The 18,087-nt window shown below is 39.0% G+C and overlaps 1 protein-coding gene across 3 annotated transcripts in view; it reads left to right on the top strand.

Annotated features, from left to right (window-relative positions):
* ankrd28b (ankyrin repeat domain 28b) overlaps positions 1-18,087 on the top strand; it is a 178,459-nt gene that overhangs the window by 29,330 nt on the left and 131,042 nt on the right. For 2 of the 3 annotated variants that reach the window (XM_048552073.2, XM_048552083.2), the window contains exon 2: positions 12,444-12,527. Coding sequence is in view for 2 of the 3 variants with exons in the window: in XM_048552083.2 (XP_048408040.1) it covers positions 12,444-12,527 (84 nt within the window). In the remaining variant the exon portion in view is untranslated. Of the gene's footprint in view, positions 1-10,681; positions 12,021-12,443; positions 12,528-18,087 lie in introns of those variants that run through there. The other variant, XM_048552064.2, reaches the window with a different exon arrangement.

Here is an 18,087-nt window from a genome sequence, read left to right as displayed (position 1 = left end):
CTTAGAATTCCAGAGTGATGTTCATGACAGTGTTCATTGTTTGGGTAAGGCTTGGATGTCAAAAGGTACCATATTTTGTTCATAAACTCTTAGCAGCCTGTGTTTGAAAACTGTGCATGCTTACTGCTCAGTCATTAGAATATTATTTGCTGTTAAGCTGCTGTTTGTGCAGTGCTTTTAATTCAGAATTCGGTACCCACCTTCAATTAGTTGATTCTTCATGATATTTTCCATGGTTTGCTGCAGACTTGTAGACTAAACTGAATATATTCAACTGTCCTGAGAGAACTGGGGAAGATATTATGGAAGCCTTAGAATTTATTTCAGGATTTTATTAAGTGTGGATAAGTGTCAGACAGGTGAGTTTCAAATCCATGTCCCCAGAACGTTATCTGGGTCTCCAGATTAATAGCGGAACAATGATACCACTAGGCCATCACCTCCCTCTAGTGGTCCACCCTCCATTAAGATTATGGCTGACTGTAGCCTTGGGCTTCATTTTTCTTCCTATTTCTGATACCATTTGATTCCTTTTGTTAGTCATGTCACTCTCTGGAAAAGAGAATTCCATAGTTTAATGACCCGCTGAGAGTAAAGATTTCTCCCCCTTTCTGTCTTTAATGAGAAATCTCCTATCTTTAAATAGAACCTAGAGTTCTGGATGCTGCTGGAAGGGCAAACACCCATTTGGCATCCACACTGATAGTGCCTTTCAGAATCTTCTATTTCAACAAGATCACCTCTCATTGCCCTAAACTGCAAAGATCCACTCTGTCTAACCAGTCCAATACCCTGTGCACGTGCATTGTGACATACGAACAAGGAACAAGAGTAGGCCATTTGGCCTTTTGTGCCTGATCTGCCTGCTCAATGGTAACATGGCTGATCTGGTTTTTAGAGATAATGGGAACTGCAGATGCTGGAGGATCCAAGATAACTAAGTGTGAAGCTGGATGAACACAGCAGGCCAAGCAGCATTTCAGGAGCACAAAAGCTGATGTTTCGGGCCAGAGGGTGATGAAGGGTCATGGGCCAAAATGTCAGCTTTTGTGCTCCTGAGATGCTGCTTGGCCTGCTGTGTTCATCCAGCTTCACACTTTGTGATCTGGTTTTTAACCCACTTCTTATAATCTTTCATGCCCTTTTTTGCCAAAATGGACAGAATCTACATTTTGCACTCCATTTGCCAGATCTTTGCCCAGTCACTTAACCTATCTAAATTAATTTTGTAGCCACTTTATGTCCTCTTCGCAGTCACTTTTTAACCTGTTTTTGTGTCATCAGCTAGTTTAGTTACCATACCTTCGATTCTTTCACTCACATAATTTGTGTAAGTCATAAAGAATTAAGGCCCCTATCTCACACTTGTGACGTTCTGTCACCCTGGAGTAGACCTACTTATTCCTACTCTCTGCTTCCTGTTAACAGTTCTGTCTTTTCATGCCAAATGTTAACACTACACCATGAGTGTTTATTTTCCACGTTTACATATGCTTGGCACCTTATGAAATACCTTCTGGAACCCTATAAATACAATCCCTATTTCTATATTCCATTCCTCTTACACGAAAGAAGGACATTCCGTTTGCCCTCCTAGCTTGTACCTGTATTCAAACATGTGATTCATGTACGAGGACATCCAAACTCTCCTGTACCATAGAGTTCTGTAATGTCTCCTGTTTAAAAAATAATGTGCTGCTTTAATCTTTGTAAATCTCATTGCAGGCCCCTTGTGTTGACTTGAGTTTGCTTTCTTGCCTATCTAAGCATCATCTTCAAATTTGGAAGTCAAACGTTCATTCCTTTCATCCGTCATTGATATAGATTATAAGCAGTTGAGCAATAGCGCTGATCCCTTTGGCACTCGTGCCAACTTAAAAGTGACCAATTTATTCCTACTGTTTCCTATTTGCTTACCAATCTTCCTTTTAAATTGTGGAATTAAGAAAGGACCCATAATTTGGATTTACAACTGATTATAAATCAAATAACATAGGAATTATGTTGATAAATCACGGCGTAAATTGAAGTAGACTCAGGATGCGGCTAGTTCAGGAGTACAAGTCATTGGTGCTCCTGCTAAGGCACGGGCAGCATCTTTAAACATTGCAGTATATTGTGAAATTTTTGTGTTTTGTGGCAGCCTTATGATTGTGGTGAGGATTATAGCCATGTATGGTTCTGTCTTCACAGTTTGCATGTCCATCACTGATGGACCTGGATGATTTCTCTCTCTCTCTCTCTCTCTCTCTCTCTCTCTCTCTCTCTCTCTCTCTCTCTCCTCGATTTTGGGACCTCTGAACTGAAACTGAGGACCTGCCCTTTTGTATGACTTTGTTATTTAGGGCCACTGACATGCTCTATGACTTCAGGATTTAATTTGGCAGGATCATGCTTTAATGTAAAATTGTTCTCATCTCATTCATTAACAGTCATTTTGCTACATAGCCTATTATTTAGGTAGCGAGTACACAAATCAATTTGAACCTACTGTTTAAGCATTAAACTTGACTGTGTCACTCCCAATTGGAGTTTATCATTCAGCCTATTATGTATACAGCAACATGCACAATGTCTTGTTTTAATGTATACTAATACTTGGAATTGAAACATTCTCCTTCAGTTAAGCTTACTTTTGGTTGATACCATCATTTTACTTGAAAATAAAGAGCAATTGACTGCTAGTTAAGCTACAAATGTCCTTTTATTCTATTATCAGAAAATTATGGAACATTTGAGCCTCTGGTTCAGTAAAAGCCTTTCGGCATGCTTGCTTTCATTGGTAAGAGCATTGAATTTGGGAATTAATGAAATGGTATTTGGAGTAGCGTGTGCAGTTCTGGTTGCCCTACTGTAGAAAGGATATTATTAAACTAGACACAATTCAGGAAGAATTTACTAGGATGCTACCTGGACTGGTAGGTTTGAGTTCTAAGGAGAGGTTGGATAGGCTGGGACTTTTTTCTCTGCTGCATAAGAGACTCAGGGGTAACCTAAAAGAGATGTATAAAATCATGAGGTGTAGATGATGTAGATAGCGAACAGCTTTCCCCCTGGTAGGGGAGTCTAAAACTAGAGGGCATAGGTTTAAAGTGAGAGGGGAGAGATACAGAAGCGTCCAGGAGGCCAATTTTTTTCCTCAGAGGATGGCTAGTATCTGGAACGGGCTCCTGGAGGTGGTGGTGGAAGTGAGTACAATTTTGTCATTTGAGAAACATTTAGACAAGTACATGGATGGAATAGTTGTGGAGGGGTATGAACCAAACACAGGCAAATAGGACTAGTCTAATTGCGAAAATAGGTTGGCAAGCAAAACACCTGAAAGGCCTGTTTCCATCTTCTACACCTCCGTGATTCTAAGTGAAGTGTATTTTCTGAATTAAGTCAGCTGAATGAATGATCATATGGCAATAAAGAAGATGTACAATAGTGACAAAGGTATACTATTTAAGTAACAGATGGTTGTATTTTAATATCTGATTAATCACTGTGTAAATGTATTTGACACAAAATTTGATTGAAAATATGAAATTGTTGATTCAACTTACTTTACTTAAATGAGCATGCTGATAAAAGGATGACACTACGTAAGGAGGGCTTTAATCTATTGATTAATATTGTTACTGTATGCTGGCAAGTGCAGAAACAGTTCCCACAATAAACAAGGCCCCAGAAGTGGTAGGTTAATGAACCGAAACACTTGCCAATTTTGATTGGCATGAAATAGTCCCTGGACCGAAAACATTAGCTCTGATTTCTCTCTGCAGATACTGCTTGACTTGTTGAGCTTTTCCAGCAATTTCTGTTTGTTTTAATTTTCTAATAACTGACTAAAAGAAAAGAATCGCATGACAAGATTTCAAGTTGAATGACTTTTTAAAAAGCAAACAAAGGGACGTTGTCTAAATATTATTCAGTAGACGACTTATTCTGCAAACTGTAAAAAATTACCTTTTAAAACAGCAGAAAATCTTTCTCCATGGACATACTTTATTCCGCCCCGAAGTGAACACTTCATTCTCCAGGGACCAGTCCAGTGGCGTTCCCAGTACCTGTTGGCTTGCTTGCTTTTTTACCTAGTCAAATACGATCTAATCGCTGAATTAACTTTCATAGTGATGGGTGAATTGGAGAATATTTCCTTCTAACCAATTTGGAAGAATCTTGCAATCTTGTTTAAGTCCTCAAGAACTTGGTCTTTTCATTCTGACTGTTCTGTATTTGTCCTCATGATAAACGTATTTCCTTTATCTGACATTGGACTAGCTTCCTTTTATGTTTCTGCTGCCACTCCTTCCCAGCTTCTTGCTGTTTGGTCTGCCAAGTGCAGGATTATCTCAAGAAAAAAAAAACTCTGTAATTAGATGCTACAGTTTGCTATGAACTCTTCCTCCCCTTCCCCCCCACCCCCCAGCCCAATTGTGCCAACCTGAAACACAAGTCCTGTATCCAGGTAGGAATGCTAACCAGGTATCCTTTAGACATCCAACTTCCCTGTACACCAGGCTGCTGCCACCACCCTCTAATCTTTAGCAGTTATAACACCCAAGCCTGTGATCGGTCTGAATTTTGAATAGAATTCCTTCCTCTAATTCAAGACCATTTCAAGTTTGTAACACTGATGGTTCCATTCCTCAGACTGTCCTGTCTGCCTCCTTGATATACAAAAATGAGTTGTGTCCTTGTTCCCCTCTGTGCTTTCACATCTATTTGAAAGCAGACTAGGTTAACAATGAATCAGTTCAGATTATTGTAGATCATTGAGCTACTTTATTTGACAACAAGGTGAACAATCAAGGATCATCTGTTTTTCTTTGTTATGAGTGCAATTGACATAACTTATCATGACTGGTATTGTTTCAAAAATGGCACATCTCTCCTCATCTTTTCATTGTCGTATCTGTCAACAAGTTTTTCCAACATTTCAAGCCAATTTCCATCAACAAAAGCTATTATAGCCTTTTTTAATAAACCTAATTACCCTTGTGACCCTTCTGTCTCAAGAGGCTTTTTCTCCTATCCTGTGACCCAGTTTCTCTTTATATCTCTCTTTACAAACCGATGAGTGTTGTAGTCTAATAATTATACTCCTCTAATATCTAGAGGTTGAATTCAGATCCCACCTGAGAAAAATGTAAAATTAAATTCAATTAATTCTATAATTTGTAGGTTAACACCAGCAAAATAACAGTGAAAGTTGTTGGGATAACACAGTGTAGAGCTGGATGAACACAGCAGGCGAAGCAGCATCAGAGGACAGGAAAGCTGACGTTTCGGGTCGAGACCCTTCTTCAGAAGGATTATCTTTTTAAAAAAAAAACTGGTTGAATACAGTTGAATCTATCACATCAGCCTGGTCTGGTATAGATTGCCTCCAATTACATGGACTCTGGATGATTGCTAACTCAAAGCAAGTTTGGGTGAGCAGTAATTGAAGCCTCCCTGGCATTTCCAGCATCCCAGGAACAACTAAAATGAGAATAGATTAGGCAAAGTAGGTGTGAGATGTTTTTGAGCGTGCAGACAAATTTAACGATTTAGTTATTGCTTAGGACAGACTCGGTTCATTTAATGTAATTTACTTCATTTATTAGGCTCTGGAACTGAAAGGTAGTCTCAGTAATGGTGTCGATGAAACTCGGGCTCTTATGGGCAGTGGCAGTGTTCCTACCTCTGAGCTGAGAGGCTCAGGTTCTAGTCTCACCTGCATCAGAGGTGTGTAAAATGCCTCCGTAAAGGTTGATTAGAAAATACCTATGAAACTATCATTGTTGGAAATAAACATTAGGTTCCTCAATGCTATTTAGGGAAGAAAATATGCAATCCTTAACTGGTCTGCTGCTCAGATGCTGTCTGACCAACTGTGCTTTTCCAGCTCCACATTTATTGACTCCACATCTACAGTAATGTGACAAGCTGTTGAAGACTCTTAGAAATAGCCTGACAAACCATTGATTTTGAGTGTAGTTAGAATGATTAATAAATGCCAGTGATGTCCACACTCCACAAATAAATATCACAAGCATGATTTATATTTTCAGTTTATGAAACTTGTGTTTTGAAAAGTGATAGTCCAAAATCCCACTTGTACCAGTATAGAATTAGCTGAAGCCCAGATTGTTTTGGTATCTATGTCCCATTAACTAACCTCAGATTTGAGGCATTTAGTGATACTACATTATTTTTCACATTTCTACCAGCAACTTTACAAATAAGTGTGATACTGACATATATGTTTTCTTTGTATCATGATCAGATGCAAATAGCATGGCAATTTGTAAAAGCCCAATGAAAGTCTGCTTGAAAATTGGCTGAAATGATTTCTTATTGCAAAGCTGATTTTACTGCAGTGTACTATATGCCGCTATCTCCACAGCATCATGAAGCAAATCTTCTGACCGGTGGTTACGGAGCTGTCTTGTTCATTCAACCTGAAATTTGTCGTTATTAGATTGCCAGGATGAATATGGCTTAAAGGTTTGTTAGAGCAACACATTCTGTTTTTTTTTTAAACTGCTAAATTCCAGTTCTTTGAGGTTTGGAAACTCTCAAAATATTTTGTGTGTTTCATAGCTGAGATAATCAGTTATGGGGATTTCCTAGTCATCGAAGTCACACCTATCATAGACTTCATTCTCAGAAACTAATAAATTTGTGAAGGATGTAGATATATTTATCAAATTACTTATTGAGGCAGTGCATTTTTGGCTGAAGTTGAAATTTGGAAATTGTAAACTCAGCTTGTCTGGGATTGGGATTCCTTATTTATTTTTGCAAGATAAAATGTAATCTATTATGGAGGTAATTTGGTTTTGAAACTCTGACTCATTCAAAATACATGTATGGGTAACATTTAACAGAAAGTGAATCATGCAGCTGGGAAGTTTAACTGTTTTCCTAATGTACAATTTGACAAAATGTTGTCAATGGCTAAAATTGCAATAGCCTTGTATGTGTCTCATGTTGTACAGAATTTACAATTTTTTTTTGGTATTTATTCTCGGAATGTGGGCGCCACTGGTTAGGCCAGCACATATTGCTAATCTCTAATTGCCTTGAGGATATGGAGCTGAACTACCTTCTTGAACCACTGCACCCTATGCAGTGTCAGTGCACCCCACAGTGCTGTAATGGAGGGAGCATTGAAGACTTGATTTATAAGCTCTTCCAGATTGCTTTAGTATAACAGACTTACACTGAAGTTTACCATTGGCTGCATGTATTTTAGAAATTTGTGCAGATACATCAATATAGTAGAAGCTTAGAAACTTGGCATTTGTACTATATAGTTTCAAAGTTATAATCTAATTGATTGGAAACAAATCAGTACTTAAAGCGTCTAATAGTTCTACCAAATTGAAATCCCTTTTTGGTGTAATGAAAATGGGCTTGGTATTATCATCTTTTCAAGCAGTGTAAGTCATTGTGGATGTAAAATCTATGGATTTGGAATAGGAAGCTGATGTCTGGTACTTTTGTCACTTTGTGAAATTAATCAAAATGAATAATTGTCCGTATTTCCACTTCTGTTCTTAGCCACCTGCCCCCTTAACTAAGCCAGTCGTGATGGTCTTCTCACTGTGTGATTGCTAATTTTTTTTGTCTATGTGAAGTTTTGCATCTGAGAACTTGTTGAAGTACAGCCCAGGATAAGTGCTTGCAATCTTTGCAAGCGTTCTGTGTAATGAATTCAAGCAGTCTTAAGTCTTTTGAGTCTGCTCTGCCATTTGGCAAGAACATAGCTGAGCTGATTATCATCTCAATACTACTTTTCTTTCTGCAGCCAGTAACCCTTGACACCCTTACCAATCCAAAGTACTGCAAACGTTTTATTAACCAGCGCCTATGGGACCAAGAGTGTGCCGGTTGACCAAATATTTTTGATTACAAGGACCTCTTGATTATCTATGTAAAAATACAAACTAAGTACTGGAAACATAATGCAGGGGGTATACACATCACTGTTATATTTTATTTACAGCGTAAATCACTTAAATAATTCAATTTTGCCTTAAATAAAACTTATTAGCAAGGCACCTTCTCACTCTCACCCTCACCTGACTACTCGGACATCATATTATTTAAGGAGAGATTGATTTGAATTTGAATCAACTGTTGATATTTTGTGCGGCCATTCGATTGAGCAGTAGGTATGTTTACATAGTCATATAGCATGGAGACAGACTGTGTGGTCTAATTTGACTGCGCCAACCGAGCATCCTTAACAGATGTAGTCCTATTTGCCAGATCATCCCTATTCATGTACCCCCAGATGTCTTTTAAATGTCGTGATTGTACTACCTCCAGCACATCCTCTGGCAGCTCGTTCCATACACGCGATCCATACACCACCCACCAGCCCTTTCTAATTTTTTTCCCTCTCTTCTTAAACCTATGCCCTCTAGTTTTGGACCCCCCCCCCCCCACAAAGACCTTGACTTTTCACCCTGTTGATGCCCCTCATGATTTTATAAACCCCTAGAATGTCTCCACTCAGCCTCTGACATTGCAGGGAAAAAGGCCCCAGCCTGTTCAGCCTCGCTCTATAGCCCAAACCCTCCAGTCCCAGCATCATCCTTGTAAATCTTTTCTGCACCCTTTCAAGTTTAACAACATCTTACCTGTAGCAGGGAGCCCAGAACTGAATTTGGCATTCAAAAGGTGGCCTCACCAATATCCTGTACAGCCACAACACGACATCCCAACTACTACACTTAATAAATTCCTAAACAATATGAAGGATTATTTGAATCTAATGGATTTTAAAAAGTGAACCCAAAACTAATTCAATATATAACTCAGTCGATTTCCGTCAAGGAAAAGAGCAAGCCTGATGTATTTGAGGTGGAAGCAAAGCAAGAGATTATGTCGTAAAAGGGAGTGTACTGAATTGCAGATTAACAGAAGTGGAACCTTGGAGTCCAAGGTGTCAGGACAGGAAGATAAGTTGTTTAAGCAACAGTAAGGGAAACTTACTTTAATAGCTGAGGCACAAATGTAATGTCAAGGAAGTTAATCTGAAACTATATGTAATTCCTCTCATCTGCGGTACCAAATGCAGTTTTGGTAACTGTGTTGCAAGAGAAATGTGATTGTACTGCAGAGGGTACTGAAGAAATTTACAAAGTTGTTGCATAGATTGGTGAATTTTGTTTGAGGAAAGATCAGATCAACTGTGGTTGTTTTGAACGTAAGAGCTTAGGAGAAAATATAATTTATACCATCTATGCGATAAATGTTTTGTTTCTGTCCCTTCAGCTAAAATTCTAATGGTACGTAGCCCAAAATCTTGCTTGCTTTATGGATGTTTGGCCTTTGAATTTTCATATATTTACATGTTTATGTCAGGGTCCTTAAGGTTGAAAATCTCTCTAAGGATATTTGGAGTTTTATTGGGAAGTATGCAAATAATGTTTTCTAATTTCAATTACCATTTTGTGAAGCCAGTGTTGTTACACCAGTGGCTACTACCGTGATCTTAACTAATGATAAAAATTTCGAGCACCCATCTTGGGAGATATCCAAAGCTGGTAAAGATGCAGTTGTGTTGAACGATTTCTTGACAGCACCAATAGGTGACACGATTCATGCTTTTTTTGTAAATTTTGAGACTAGAAAAGCATACCTACCTATAATTAAGATAGTATTGTAATTTTTTTAAATTAATGAGAGGCAGGACATTTCTGGCATTGTAGGGACATTCCAACTTGCCGACTGAATTGGATTAGCTCCAACGAATGGGGATTGGAATTAATCAGACTTGGATATTGAAGCTGAGATTTTTTTTAAAAATAAAATTGAAAATTAATTGAACCAAGTATAAAATCTAATGTGGCATTTAGCATAGCAACTGATATAGTTTGGTGAGATTAATGTTTGATTTATCATGTCTATATTTCCACTTGTTAAGAGGAAAGTTAGCTTTCAGGGTAAGATAAGCTGATAGAACTTTCTAATGCCATGATGGCCTACTCCCTTGACTACTAAAGCAAAAAGCATAGAAAATTTGGGGCAGGTACACCCATTTTTCTTATTTCATCTATAATGAGAAAGAAATATCATGTAAAACTTTGTCATCATCTATTCAATCATTCTGATACAAGAGATTTAATTTGAATTAAAATCTATCCCACAGTGTCTTATGTTTGCTGTACTGTAATATTTGCAGGTTGCATGCTTAAAAATTGGTTTTCCCAGGTATTTAGTAGCAAAACTGGGGTGAAGTTCAAGACCACATTTTTTTCTGTAAAGTGTTTACAGGTTTTTCACGGCCCTCTTTCCCCCCCAAAAGAATCATATTACTGAATCAATTGTCTGTTCATTACCCACTTTAAAAAATGTTGGGGACCTCTGTAAGTAGAATTTGTTAGACAGTTGCCCAAAGTACTACATGCCAAATATCTGTAGGAAATTAAATTTTATTTGCCAGTTTTCACCAGCAGCCATAGTTTTATGAGTACATTGAGAGTTTCTGACATTTGAGCAATGATTTAAGAAATGTTAACCGTTTTGAAGTTATCCATGTTTGTGCATTCTTAGACCTCTGGGAACTGTACGGAAGAAGTACTGTTAATTGCCTTTTTAAAAAAGTGAAACAGATAAAGGATTACTCATAATGTTGTACCCTCCCTGTCGTAGTGAGTCAGCAAAGCCAACAAACCATTTTCCCTTGCAGCTTTGAATGGAAACTGTTAACTTGCAGCTATTCTGCAATAAAGCTGCCTTAACGTCAGACAAGTAATTTATTCACATCTCTGGCATGCAGTTGAAATTGCAAGGGCAGCCAGAAAGCAGCACGCTAGAAGAAGCTACCAGAATTCTGCTGCTCTGTCTGCATTCAGCATATATAAAGCTGAAATGGTGGCTATGCTTTGGATATCTGCTGACTGCTTTTTAGGTTATGGATTGGATTCGGTGAAACAATAATTGATCCCTAAAGCAGGAAACTAGCAGTTCTGGATTGTCAACTTGAATTGGCAGACTGACAGAAGCTTGACTTCAAGCACATGGGAAAATACCACAGACGGCGGCTTTTTTATTACAGTCACAGTATTGAAGATTGAAGCTCCTGTACTTGCGTCAGTTATCTGAAGGAAATTCAGTGACTGCTGCCTTGGATTTCTGTATTCAAGATTTTTCAGGATAATTCCAGTTTCTTATTTGTTGAAGTGAACTGGCCTACATGTTTCCAGCTCATTGAATTGCCTGTCGGAGTTTCTGCAGTGACTAGCTGCTGGAGAAAAGTGACTGCTCGGCACAGCACAATCGCCAATGGAGTAATAGATGTATTTTGTTTCTGGGTCACACTTGTATAGCCCACCTTGTTGTATGGGCTATCCTGTTTATTTTCTGTTCATGGTTTCTTTCTGTCCTTTTCCTCTTTCTCTCTGTTGTGCTCTCACTCTCATCTGGCCTGTGTTTAATTACACTGCAGTGGAGTTAATTAAATGAATTTTCATTTGAAATTGTTTTGTACTTTCTCCTGGATACTGCTTCAGCCTGACGAAAATCTGTTGATTGGGAAAAGAAGTCTTGAAGCCTTCTGATATGGAAAATGCTCAGTTTCTCTCTCTGTAAATCATTTGAAAATCTAAACTACATGATTTGCCTGCTTTTCTATTTAAGGAATGGTGTCATGTCACCCATAACAACAGCTACGCTGCATAGAGGCTACTCTGTCAAATAAGGAACCAGCTCAGCAGTATCAGTGTGTGTGTTGGCAATAGCGCTGAGTTTACTCCGGAACTACTTATGTAAACCATATGGATAAAACTGGCATAAATCTCTAGCATAGTCACTTGTTCTCAGTGACAATAGGATTGTTATTTTCCATCAAAACGTGCAAGTGTTGTTTGTGAATCAAAGATTACGAAAGTAGTGTGGAAACAGGGGATCGGATGAGCCGAGTGTGTATTGTTGTACTGGAGGAGGTGGACGATGATTCTCCTGTTATTACTTCTAAAAAGCTTCAGGAAAAGTACGAGGATGCATCAAAGTCACTTCCACCTGAAGATGGAAGGGTGAGCATATCTCAGCTTGTCTAATCATACCTGCAAAAGTATTGCATCAGCTTCACACTGATAAGATGTGCAAATCCAGGTTTTATCTGCTTTCTTAATATAAATTTGTAATATGAAAAAAAAATATGCAGAGTCCAAACATTTGCATCTTAAAGTTTGGTTTTTGGCATTTGTTTGACATAAGCTGAGAAAGTTGCATGTATTGACATTTTGAATTGAATTGTGTATCAACAGTTTCTAGGAATATAGACCACACTTAGAGAAAATTCATACTGCTTATTCCATTTCCCACTGATATTTGAGTGTTTGGGACCCTACATACAGTTATGTGATATATGTGGTCCATATTTGTCAATTAGTGATGTCACAGTCATATAAATATTTTTATATTTGTATAATCTTAAGTTTCTTTCAATGTTGCAGCCGCCACTGGTTCAAGCTATTTTTAATGGAGATCCTGATGAAGTCCGCAGTCTCATTTTCAAAAAGGAGGATGTTAATGTCCAGGTACGTGTAATTTAATTGTTTGCCTGCGACCATCCCCTCAAACCACCGCCATCACCACCACGTCCACCAACTCCCCCACCCAACAGGTGTCCTTGTGCATCACTAAACTGTTCAAAGCCTGTCGGTTTTCAGTTGCTACAGAAGTGACTTGAAAAGCTAAAAGAGATCATCAGTACTCTTGTCTCAGTTCTACCTAGTGTTACTTGATGTATCTATTGATGAACAAAATTAATGAAATTTTCAGGATGAATACCTGTTATAATACGTCAGAAATTCTAATTCAGGACATATGGCTCTTATGACATTATGCATCCGTATCTGGAATTTCTTTTCCTTTTTAGTTTACATATTTCCATACATTCTAATGGTTTAGTAGGCTAGCTTGGTTTGCTAACCAGTGTAGCTGATTGTTCATGTTGATTAAACCATTTAGTGTATCAAAACCGGTTTCCTCAATCTTGCTTTCACTTCCCTTTTGTATATATAAGCAGATGAGGAATTTGGTTACTGAGTCTCATCAGGATGCTCTCAAGGACTTCCTGTGGCTTGCTAAAGGAATACCTGTGCCTCCTATTGAAAAATATGCCAAATATCCTCGATGAAATTACTTGTTTAAAAAGACTTTAAGTTGGATATTTGCTATTTGTTGCAGCGATACTTAGCAAAATTCCAAACCGGTCACCTGGAGACCAGTTTTTAAAAGCAGGAGTCAAATGTTTAAGTTCCATCCTTGATCTTTGATAAATTTGAACGTTTGCATATTTTTTCTCTTGTTCCCAATTTTTACATAGAAGTGGTTGGGAGGAGATTTAAATATGATTCTAGAAACACCAACAGTAGTTATGGCAGTTACCATTTTTGTGACCTCTATTAAGCTGCAAAAAGTGTTTTATAATGTTTGGGAGTACTCTGTTTGTATGTCTTCAACTTCATATATACAGACCAATGGACGTTCAGAACAGAACAGATTTTTATACATCCATCTGCTGGTATCTATTATAAAATATAATATTTCCTATTTAAATTTTCTGTGCTTTACATACAACAAGTTTTGTGGTGTCTAATGTTTTGAACATAGACTTTTTGATTCTTACTAAATTGAAACAGACTTAGATCCAAATTCTCTACAGCAGACATTTATTTATTCTCTGAGGAAGAATACGAGTCATGCCAGATATCGTTTTGACCCCTCGTTGATAAGTCAGTTTTACTTGAGCCCATGAAAATGCTGAAAGGATTCTATTTAAATGTACCGTTCGAAGTATTAACTCATAATGTCGGTGATTAGCATGAAAATAAATCTTTCAAGCGGGACCAAACATTCCAATTACTTCAGCAATTGTTCCTGATTGTTGAATTAAGTAAAATATTACAAACACACTGTTGACAAATCTGACATCTTATTAAGCAAATTTTCTGTGAATTACATATTTACATATTTTTCTCAATCTAGACAAGAACTCCTTGCTCTCTGATGAAGGGTCTAGGCCCGAAACGTCAGCTTTTGTGCTCCTGAGATGCTGCTTGGCCTGCTGTGTTCATCCAGCCTCACATTTTATTATCTAAGAACTCCTTTGTAATTATTTTTGGGAGATTAAAGATTTTTCAAATACTTATGTTCATGTATTCCCCCTCATCCCATGAATTAATTTAAAGTCAGAGTCTACCTTTGTTTCCTGCTTTCGCTAAGAGCAGGTGAAAGCTGTGATAACTCTATGACTCCATATAAGTTGGCATTAAACGCAGATAATCAAATATTGACATAGGAAAGACAAACCGTTAAAGGATGTCCATATTAAACAAGTGTTCTAAACAGTTTGTTTATAGAGATAATAATTTTCACCTTTTGTAATATTGAAACTTTTACCCTTTCCCCAGTCAGCTTTAGCCTGTTTAGAATGAAGGGCTGTTTCAATCAGGCCAATCCATAATTTGAGTTTGAACATTTAGTGCTAAATTTTATTTTATGTTTTGAAGGAAAATGAGCAGTTACAACAGTAACCATAACAGTGCAACAGATATGGCATCAACTACAAGAGTGGTCTTAATAATTTTATGATATTTTCTTTTGACTTGGCACACTATGAACTGCTAAATTCAGCTGTGAGTTGGGTTGTGTTGGTTTTTGGACATATTAGCCGCCGACCTTTTGTTTTCCGTGTTAATGTCCTCTATGATACTACAACCTTTTTCTGAACAGTTTTGATCCTGCCTAGTCGTGTAGAGGTTAGAATTGGTCAAATATCTGAATTTCTGAGATTTCACTCTCTTCTGAAGGTTTTTGACTTTAGCCTGCTCTACTTAACAGTTGGGAAAGTTCCCTGCTGGAAACCTTTGCTCAGTACTCAAATCGGACTCGAGAGCGTTCTCAGGATCTATCTCCTAGTTTAACAATGGATCTGAGAAAGGAACCCTTTCTGGCTTTCTCTTCAGATCGATGTAGTGAGAGGAGCTAGGGTCAGACAAGACCCAGCAAATACATTTCAATGCTTTATGAAAACTAACAAAGATAGGTGGACAGGCAGGTTGTACTGAAGAGGTAGGGAAGCTACAGAAAGATTTAGACAGTTTAAGAGTGTGGTCCAGGAAATGGCTGATGAAATTCAATGTGAGTAAATGTGAGGTTTTGCACTTTGGAAAAAAGAATACAGGCAGGGACTATTTTCTAAATGGTGAGAAAATTTGCAAAGCAGAAGTACAAAGGGATCTGGGAGTGTTGGTCCAGGATTCTCTAAAGGTTAACTTGCAGGTAGAGTCTGTAATTAAGAAAGTGAATGTAATGTTGTCATTTATCTCAAGAGGGTTGGAATATAAAAGCAGCGATGTGCTTCTGAGGCTTTATAAAGCTCTAGTTAGGCCCCATTTAGAATACTGTGTCCAATTTTGGGCCCCACACCTCAGGAAGGACATACTAGCCCTGGAGCGTGTCCAGCGGAGATTCACACGATGATCCCTGGAATGGTAGGTTTAACGTATGATGAACGGCTAAGGATCCTGGGATTGTACTCGTTAGAGGTAAGAAGGTTGAGGGGAGATCTAATAGAAACTTACAAGATAATGTATGGTTTAGAAGGGGTGGACACTAGGAAGTTGTTTCCGTTAGGCGGGGAGACTAGGACCCGTGGGGGCACAGCCTTAAAATTAGAGGGGATAAATTTAAAACTGAAATGAGACGACATTTCTTCAGCCAGAGAGTGGTAGGCTTGTGGAATTCATTGCCATGGAGTGCATTGGAGGCCGGGATGTTGGATGCCTTCAAGGCAGAGATCGACAAATTCTTGATCTCACAAGGAATCAAGGGCTACAGGGAGAATGCAGGGAGGTGGAGTTGAAATGCCCATCAGTCATGATTTAAATGGCGGAGTGGACTTGATGGGCCAAACGGCCTTATTTCCACTCCTATGTCTTACGGTCCTATGGTCCAACAATCTGTTTTGTGGCACAGAAGAAACGGGACCTCTTCAAAACCTCTTCCCACAAATTACCTGCATATCAGAATCAAGTCCTTTCCCCTGGAAATGACTTCCTCTGCCTGAGATTGCCCATTCATGTATTTGGATATCTATTGCTGTTTGGCACTCCCATTGATCTCCCTATATCAACATAGGGCATGTAAGCATTAAAATTGCTATTTTGGGCCTGGGCAGTTTGCAAACCGCCTCATTTGCAACAATTTAGAGAAGGGAGCAGAATGGATCAGTGGTTAGTGCCGGTACCTCTCAGTACCAGAGACCTGGGTTTTATTCCAGCCTCGAGTGACTGTCTGTGTGGAGTTTGTACGTTCCCTCCGTGTCTGTGTGGGTTTCCTCCCACAGTCTAAAGATATGCAGTGTAGGTGAATTGGCCAAGCTAAATTGCCCATAATGTCTAGGGATGTGCATTCTAGGTGGATTTTCCATGGGCAATGCTCGGTCACAGGGTAGGGAGGTGAATCTGCATTTGATGCTGTTCACAGGGTCGATGTAACTTGATGGGCCAAATGGCCTGCTTCCGCACTGTAGGGATTCTATGAAATTAACATTTGGGCATTTTGCTTCTCCTTGCTTCCCAATTCATTTCGCAAATTATTTAAATTACATACAGCACTTTACAAAGCTTGGATACCTATAAATCTTTAGCTTAGTAATAATGCTACAATATCGATATTTTAAATACGCAATCAGTCAACCATCAAATAACCTGTGAGCATCAGTATTGATGAACGCAGATCGACAGACCAAGTCCATTACCGAAAAGGCAGATTACTAAATGTTCAAACAATATCGTTTTGTTTGCATTTAAGTGCAATTATTTGCAAGCAACATCAAATGTGATACATTTTGCTACATTTTCACCACAATTTCACTATCAGTTGACTTCCTACCTGTGAGAAAGATACTCGAACAAAATAAGAAAACAACCAGAAGTAAAAGTATAATGCACATTTCAAAACAGGTGGTTATGCTTTTTCAACCTTATCCTTTATAGAATGATTAGATGAGTAATGTAATATTTGTAACCCTTTTTGGATTTTCAAAAAAAAACCTTCAGTATGGAACTGTACAGTAGATTAATGATATGCCCAATCGTATGGAGTCATGAGACAGATAGCAGAATGTTTTGTAGCTAGCTGCTATTGGACCTAATGTTTAGGGTAGCTAGTGTCACTGCCTCTTTGTAGGATACGTGGAACAATCCCTCTACCAAAGCTACGCTGGCTCTATCCCCCCATCGCTTCTCCGTTACATTGACTGTTTCGGCGCCATCTTGTGTACCCATGAGGAGCTCAACAGTTCATCCTCTTCACTAACATCTTCCACCCCAACCTTAAGTTTACCTGGACCATGTCTGACACTTCTCTCTCCTTCCTGGACGTCTCTGTCTCCATCTCTGGCATCCACCTGGAAACCGATACCCATTTGAAGCCTACCGACTCTCACAACTACCGAGAATACTGTTCCTCTCACTCACCTTCCTATAAAAAGGCCATCCCCTATTCCCAATTCCTTTGCCTCTGCCGCATCTGGTCCTGAGATGAGGCATTCTACACCCAAACTTCACAGATGTCCTTTTTTTTAAAGGACCGCAACTTCCCCAACACAGTGATCGAAAATGCCCTTGACTGTGACTCCCGCACTTCTCGCAACTCATCCCTTACACCCCTATCCGCAATAGTAACCAAAACAGAATCCCCCTTGTCCTCATGTGCCACCCTACCAACCTCCAAATCCAATGCATCATCCTCTGACAGTTCCGCCATCTGCAATCTGACCCCACTGTCAAAGACATTTTTCCTTCCCCACCCTTATGTGCTTTCCAGAGGGACTATTCTCTCCGTGAATCCCTTGTCTGCTCCACACTCCACTCCAGCCCCACCACCCCCAGCACTATTCCCTGCAAGCGAAGCAAGTGCTACACCTGCCCGTATACCTCACCCCCATCCCAGGCCATAAGAAGACCTTCCACATCAAACAGACGTTCACCTGCACAACTGGTAATGTGATATACTGTATCCGATGTCCCTGTTGTGGCCTCCTCTACATCGGGGAAACCAAGTGGAGGCTTGGGGACCGCTTTGCAA

The sequence above is a fragment of the Stegostoma tigrinum genome, chromosome 2 (genome assembly GCF_030684315.1).
Source record: "Stegostoma tigrinum isolate sSteTig4 chromosome 2, sSteTig4.hap1, whole genome shotgun sequence".
NCBI lineage: Eukaryota > Metazoa > Chordata > Chondrichthyes > Orectolobiformes > Stegostomatidae > Stegostoma > Stegostoma tigrinum.
Note: the sequence above shows the minus strand (reverse complement) of the source record. Positions and strands in the feature narration are given on the sequence as shown.